We start from the raw sequence: 7,306 nt of genomic DNA, 5'->3' as shown, positions 1-7,306 counted from the left end.
TCACCTTTACTGGCTCCATCCCCGCCTCTTCGACCTGTTTGTTTCCTCTCCACCTATCCTCTCCTCTATCCCTCTTCTATCCGCCTCCCACTCTCTCCCTATTTATTTCAAAACCCCCTTCCCCTCCCCCTTTTCTGATGAAGGGTCTAGGCCCGAAACGTCAGCCTCTCTGCTCCTATGATGCTGCTTGGCCTGCTGTGTTCATCCAGCCCTGCACCTTGTTGTCTCGGATTCTCCAGCATCTGCAGTTCCTACTATCTCTGATTCAGTGTTAACTTTCAGCTGCTTTCTATCCAGACCCTTCAACTTTGTACTCCTCTGTCAGGTCCCCCCGCCCCCGTCAAACTTCTCTGCTCCAAAGAAAACAACCCAAGCCTATCCAGACTCTCTCCATTGCTGAAATGCTCCATCCCAGGAAACATTCTGGTGAATCCCTTCAGCACACACCCCAGTGCAATCAACATCCTTCCTATAGTGTGGTGATCATAACTGTGAACAGTACTCCAGCTATGGCTTAACCAAAGTTCTACACTTCTCCAAAATAACCTCCCTGCTCTTACAATATACGCCTTTTGTTTCTTTACTCATTCATGGGATGAGGGCGTCGCTGACCAGGCAGCATTTACTGCCCATCCCTAATTGCCCAGAGGGCAGTTACGAGTCAACCATATTGCTGTGGATCTGGAGTCACATGTAGGCCAGACCAGGTAAGTATGGCAGTTTCTATCCCTAAAGGACATTAGTGAGCCCAGATGGGTGTTTCCGACAATCAACAATGGATTCACAGTCATCATTAGATTGTTAATTCCAGATATTTATTGAATTCAAATTCCACCATCTGCTGTGGCAGGATTCAAACCCAGGTCCCCAGAACATTATCTGGGTCTCTGGATTAACAATCCAGCAATAATACCTCTAGGTCATTGCCTCCCCACCCTTGATGAAGGCAAGAGTCACACATGCCTGCTTAATCACCATATTAACCTGTGCTTCCACCTTCAGGAATTTATGAACAATCACCCCAAACCCCGCTGTTCCTCTGAGCTTCCTAGTGTCCCAATCATTGACTACTCCCTTGTCTTGTTCCACAGTGCATCACCTCACACATTATCAGGGTTAAATTCTGTCACTGATCTGTCTTATCCGACCAATCTGTTTATATCCTCCTGTAAGCCAAGGCCACATTCCTCACCATCAATTTACTTATCATCCCCTCTATCTCACCTCCATCATATGTATCTATCTCAATGTATATGTCACAATAGGTAATGGACCCAGCAGTGATCCCTGGATACTCCACTGGACACCGGGCTCAGACACACAAACAGACCTTGGCCCCCACCCTCTGTCTCCTGCCACGAAACCAATGTTGGATCCAACTTGCCAAATCACCTTGTATCCCATGTGTTTCTAATTTTCTTTACCAGTCTCAATTGTGGGAGACTTGTTAACGCTGAAATCTACACAAACAACATCCACTGCACTATCCTCATCTACCTGCTCGGTCACCTCAAAAGTTTCAACCAGATTTGTCAGGCATGACCGCCCTCTGACAAAGACATGCCAACCACCTTTCATTAAATCTTGCCTCAGTTAACGTTAAGAGTCCAATATGACTTTACTTTGAAATACAGAACAGATGCTGCCAGACATTCTGAGTTTCATCATTGCTTTGTGCTTTCACAATGCCAGCATAGATTGATTGGATCCAATAGCCTGTTGGGTGCTACCCATTCTTTCTAATACAAATGTACCTTTCCCCTTAACACTTGCCCCCTCCACACCCACAACTTCCTCCACCACCACCACCACCACCACCTCCTGACACACATACACGGACCATGAGTCCAGATGGTACCAGGTGTGGATAGGACAAGGACAAGAGCAACGTTCAGGTGTAGGTGAAGCTTAGTGTACGGAGGGTGGGGCACGGTTGAGTGTGAGGGTATTAAAAAGGATGGAGAAAGGTTTGGCAGCAGATGAGGACAAGGTAGAGATGACAGTAGCTAATTTAACGGTGGTGAAAGCAGACAGTCTCTGTGACAGAGGAAATGGGGTCTAATTGAATACCCACAGTCTGCTTGAGTTCCGAGATAGTGAGCATGGAGAGAAATAGAAGTGGAGAGAGGGAACATTTGGCAGTCGGACAGCGTCGGTTCCAACAATGGCGTAAAGGAGGAAACCACAGCCGGGCCAAAGAACTGAGGCAGGACCAAGTGAGCACCTTAGTTGGTAACTATTCTGTGATTCCGAGAGGCAAAATAACAGAAGCCTTTGAGAGACTGCAGAACAAGACAAGCACCAGGAAGAAACAGCAGTAGCAATAGCAGGATAATGCACAGGAGAGCTGGACTAAAAAGATGGAAACGAAACCATGTAAAACATTGCCCTGGAACAGGACATTCTTCACAAGTTCCACTCAGGAAGGGAAATGGCTCCACACCTCTGTTCAGCTCCTTGTGGCCCTAACACCGCAACTGCCCTTCTCACAGCAAACACAAGAGTTCAGTACCTGAGTGTACAACCATGTGTTTACGAAGACTGGAATATTCTGTAAAACAACGGCCGCAGCTTCCTGCTTCACAAACGAATGGCTTCTCTCCTAACAAAAAAAGAGAAATGCAGCAGCAAATTACTGTGGCTCCCTAAAAACGAATGCATTAGTGGTTTCTACAAAGGTATCGGGATGGAGAGGGAAGCAAGTTCTCCTGCCTTCACTTCAGCTGAAGATTGTTCAACAAAAAAAAAATGTAAGCCTGGGCTTTCCAAAAAGCGGAAATCAAAAGCTGAGATTTTGGGTCTCCTAACTCAAAAGCAGTAACAGACATCAAGTATCTCTGTCCAAGCTTAAAGAGGCCCCTGCTTTCACAGATACACTCTACTCTCTCAATTCTCATTATGACAATTTTCAAACCTTGAAATGGAGTCACAGTGGGAAATAATTTGGGAAACTGTGGTGCAAGCAATGGTTCGCACCCTTTCCACCAAGTTTCCAGTGAATGATACGAGGTGGATCGTACGAACTGCACAAATGCTCCCCTAATAATTACTTCAGATTGCCCAATTGGTCCCAAATAGAAAGATTCCTATTAAGAGAGCCTTAATGTAGGATTTGGTAATATTGCATTGACAGTACTGAGTTAGTGACTTGAACTCAAGTTGGCTCTCAGGGATGTCATCACCAACTCAGTCAGAGTGGGTGAACAACTGCTCTCACAGAGACACGTGCCATCAAAAAACCTGGATAGAAACTCAACCTTGCTATAAATCATTTGAAAAAAAAAGTGACAACGCACGCTAACGCCAGTCTGTACCAGTGTGAATTCGCATGTGGTTCTTTAAGTTGCCAGCTGTTGTAAACTTCTTCCCACAGTCGGTCTCAGGGCAGGTGTACGGTTTCTCCCCGTTGTGTGTCCTCATGTGGACTTTCAACCTCTGGAGCACGTAGAAACTCTTCCCACATCCCTCCTTCGGGCAGGTGAAGGAGCGATCGTTCCTGTGCGGAAAGAGAAGATTTACCAGGTGGAAGGAAACAGAAGGACAGCAGTTGTGGAGGGAGGGAGGGAGGGAGGGAGAAAAGCAAGGGAGAGTGGGGGGGGGGGGGGGGGGGGGGGGGGCGGCGAGGGAGAATGGGGGAGGGAGGTAGAGGGGAGATAGAGAGAAGGTGAGGGAGAGGAGAGAGTAGATAGGAAAGACATGACAGTGAGGAAGTGGGGAAAAAGGAGGCTTCGGTGCAGAATGAAAATGTGGGAAACAGGAAATATTGTTCACTTCCTACATATTAAAAACATCAAGGGAAACAGAGTTAGTGCAGGACAATGATGTCGAACTAGATCAGCCATGATTTCACTGAAGGGCAGAGTACGGTCAAATGGCTACATCCTGCTCTAATTTCTGATATTCTCCCATGGCCTCCAGCTCACTTTGTTTATTTACATATATGATCTTCAAACTATTTTAGAGGAATTCTCTCATTTTCTTTCTTGTCCCGGAGCTCAGGTTTACAAACCACAGCTGTGGGAACAATAATAAACAAAAAAAAAGCGCAAGTTAAAGCCTTTCCAGTGGCTATCCTCTTACTTTGCATCTGTCCAATAAATTAGTTCAGCAGTAGAAGTGTAACGTAAGAGATGCATGGTAGAGGGCAAAAAAATATTCTGGGGGTGAGGGGGCATTTAGTCTTTGTGGTTCCTCATTGGCCTCTTACAAAAAAAAAAGCGTCTTTAAACTAGCTTGTCTTTACATTCGCCAACAGTCTCTTTCTTCAAAATGTTTGAAAAAATTGGAAACACTGTTGATTATAAAAGCCCAACCTTCCCGCCTGTAAAATTGGTTTCAACATAAGAATCTGGGAGAAGGATGAAAAAGAGGGAATGGGGGAGTGAACGAAGGAGAGGACTTTGAATTATTTTTGGATTTTTGGTCAAGTGTCTTGGTCCTTTAATATCCTTCACTGGAATGACATGTGAAAGGCCTTCAAAAGTGTGATAGTGAGAGTTCAGAGTCACTATGTTCCTTTTAAAGTGAAAGGCAAGTCTGATAAGATTAGGAAACAATGGATGAATAAAGATATTGAAGTTCTTGTCAAGAATAAAAAAAAATTACTTTTTGATATTGACAATTGGGATCAACTGAATCTCTTGAAGAGGAGAAACAGTGTAGGGGCATTCCTATGGAGGAAATCAGGAAGGCAAAGAGGGAATATGAGATAGCCTTGGCAGGTAAGGTTAAAGATAATCCAAAAAGATTCTACAAATACATTATGAGCAAGAGATCAACTAGAGATAGAGTAGGACCCCTTAATGAACAATAAGGTTGTCTTTGTGTCAAGCCTCAGGACATGAGAGAGATATTAAATAAATATTTTGTATCAGTTTTTACTGGTGGGAAAGAACTGGAGGCTAGAGAACTCAGGGAATTAAATATTGATATTTTGAAAACAGTTCACATTACAGAAAAGGAAGTGCTGGAGGTCTTAGAAAACAAAGATAGATAAATCTCCGGGACCTGATCAAGTATATCCCAGGACGTTATGGGAAGTTAGGAAGGAAATTGCAGGGCCTCTAGCAGAAATATTTGTATTATCTGTAAACACATGTAGAGTATCAGAGGACTGGAGGGTGGCTAATGTTGTACCACTGTTTAAGAAAGGCTTAAGGAGAAGTCTACAGACCTGTGAGACTGACATCGGTAGTGGGTAAGTTGTTGTTGGTGATTCTGAAAGATAGGATTTACATGCATTTGGAGAGGCATAGAACGATTAGGGATAGTCGGCATGGTTTTGTGCAAGGAAAATTGTGTCTCACAAACTTGATTGAGTTTTTTTCATGAAGTTACCAAAAAGATTGATGAGGGCAGAGTTGTAGACATGGTTTACTTGGACTTTAATAAAGCCTTTCACAAGGTTCTGCATGGTAGACTAATTAATAACGTTAGATCACATGGGATTCAGGCTGAGTTTGCCAATTGGATAGAAAATTGGCTGGAGGCCTGTGACCAGCTGTGTTCCACAGGGATCAGCACTGAGCCCACTTTTGTTTGTCATTTATGTAAATAATTTGGAGGAGAATATAGAAACTCTAGTTAATGGGTTGGCAGATGACACCAAAATTGGTGTTATTGTCAACAGCGAAGAAGGTTATCTCAGATTAGAAAGAGATCTTTATCAACTAGGTCAATGAGCTGAGGAGTGGCAGATCGAGTTTGATTTGGATACATGTGAGGTATTGCATTTTGGTCATACAAACAAGGACAGGACTTTTATAATTAATGGTAGAGCCCTGTGTAGTGTTGTACAACAGACAGCCCTAGGGGTTCAGGTACATAATTCCTTAAAATTTGTATCACAGGTAGACAGGGTGGTTCAGAAGGTGTTTCGCATGCTTGCCTTCATCGGTCAGGCCATGGAGTATAGGAATTGGGATGTCATATTGAGGTTGTACAAGACATCGGTGAAGCCTCTTCTGGAGTAATGTGCGCAGTTCTGGTCACCAGTTACAGGAAAGATATCATTAAGCCGGAGAGGGTTCAGAAAAGGTTTACCAAGATGTTGCTGGGAATGGAGGGTTTGAGATACAAGGAGGTTCAGGGGTGACCTTATTGAGATTAATAAATCCATGTGGGGCATAGATAAGGTGAATGACCAGTGTCTTTTCCCTAGGGTGGGGGAGCTCTAAACTAGGGGGCATATTGTTAAGGTGAGAGGAGAAAGATTTTAAAAGGACATGAGGAGCAACTTTTTTTTTTTGAAAACACACGGAGTGTGGGTTGTGTGTGGAATGAACCGCTAGAGGAAGTGATGGATGCAGGTACAGTTACAATGAATAAAAGACATTTGGATAAGTTCATGAATCGGAAAGGTTTGGAGGGATATGGGTCAAGCACAAACAGGTGGGATTAGTTTAGTTTGGGAACATGTTCAGTGTGGACTGGTTGGACCAAAGGGTCTGTTTCCATGCTGTATGACTCTATGAGTTTGCAAGTTCGTGGGTCACAGACAGTTTGGTTTTGCACTTGCATCTTTACATCTGCTTTAGCATGAAGCAACCCCTGAAAATAAAAAAGTTCCACCCCCCTACTGCTTCCCCTGCTGCAAACCAAATGCAAACCCCGGGTATGTGGTTACAAAATATGGTTTTGAACTCACTTGTGTGTTTTCAGGTGATATTTCAGATGCGCATGCCAGAGGAAGGTCCTGCTACAGCCATCATAACAGCACTTCAGTGTCTTCTCGCTCCGTGGAGCAGTGTGCTGCAGGTCGGGAGTTAAATCTTCCTTACGGCTGGATGTTTTACTGTCATTGGTGGGCTCTCCTGAAACCGAAAATCATACATCACAAAGGCAACCGAGAAGATCAGTGCCCAGGTGGCAGGCAGATTTCCACTGGCCACTACCTGTGACAAATACAATTTCTGCTGCTTCTTCTATCAGCATAAAGTAACATCACAGGCTAACATCTGCCAGCATTTATACGGTTAAACCAGACAAGGCTTGCTGGAATGAAAGTCTTGGCAATGAGAATCATATGGACTGGAAATAGTCTAGAGATGGGCCTTAAAGATTTCAAGTGATGGACTGAGAATATTTCCTGTGGCATTTGGATTGTGCTTGGGAGGAAAAATTGTTGCTACAGTGTCTGCAAAACAAATGGTCCTTGGAGTTTGTGTGGTACTCATTTCGGTCTATTTCCATCAGTCCCGTCCATATTATAGAACATGCCCAATCTATTTCTCAGCCTCCTTTGTTGGAGTGATTCCTATTCCAAATCTTTGAAGAAGGGAAGATCATGTAAAGTCACAACAGCTGG

The 7,306-nt window shown here is 44.0% G+C and overlaps 1 protein-coding gene across 2 annotated transcripts in view; it reads right to left on the bottom strand.

The window, feature by feature from the left end:
• Positions 1–7,306, bottom strand: part of znf410 (zinc finger protein 410) — a 44,421-nt gene that overhangs the window by 16,015 nt on the left and 21,100 nt on the right. For both annotated transcript variants that reach the window (XM_048599821.1, XM_048599822.1), the window contains exons 6-8: positions 6,647–6,812; positions 3,315–3,496; positions 2,513–2,602 (exon numbers count right to left, since the gene is read on the bottom strand). In XM_048599821.1, coding sequence (XP_048455778.1) covers positions 2,513–2,602; positions 3,315–3,496; positions 6,647–6,812 — 438 coding nt within the window. The remainder of the gene's footprint in view (positions 1–2,512; positions 2,603–3,314; positions 3,497–6,646; positions 6,813–7,306) is intronic.

This window comes from Rhincodon typus, chromosome 8 (assembly GCF_021869965.1).
Source record: "Rhincodon typus isolate 14 chromosome 8, sRhiTyp1.1, whole genome shotgun sequence".
Lineage (NCBI taxonomy): Eukaryota > Metazoa > Chordata > Chondrichthyes > Orectolobiformes > Rhincodontidae > Rhincodon > Rhincodon typus.
This window is presented reverse-complemented; position numbering and strand designations above follow the sequence as displayed.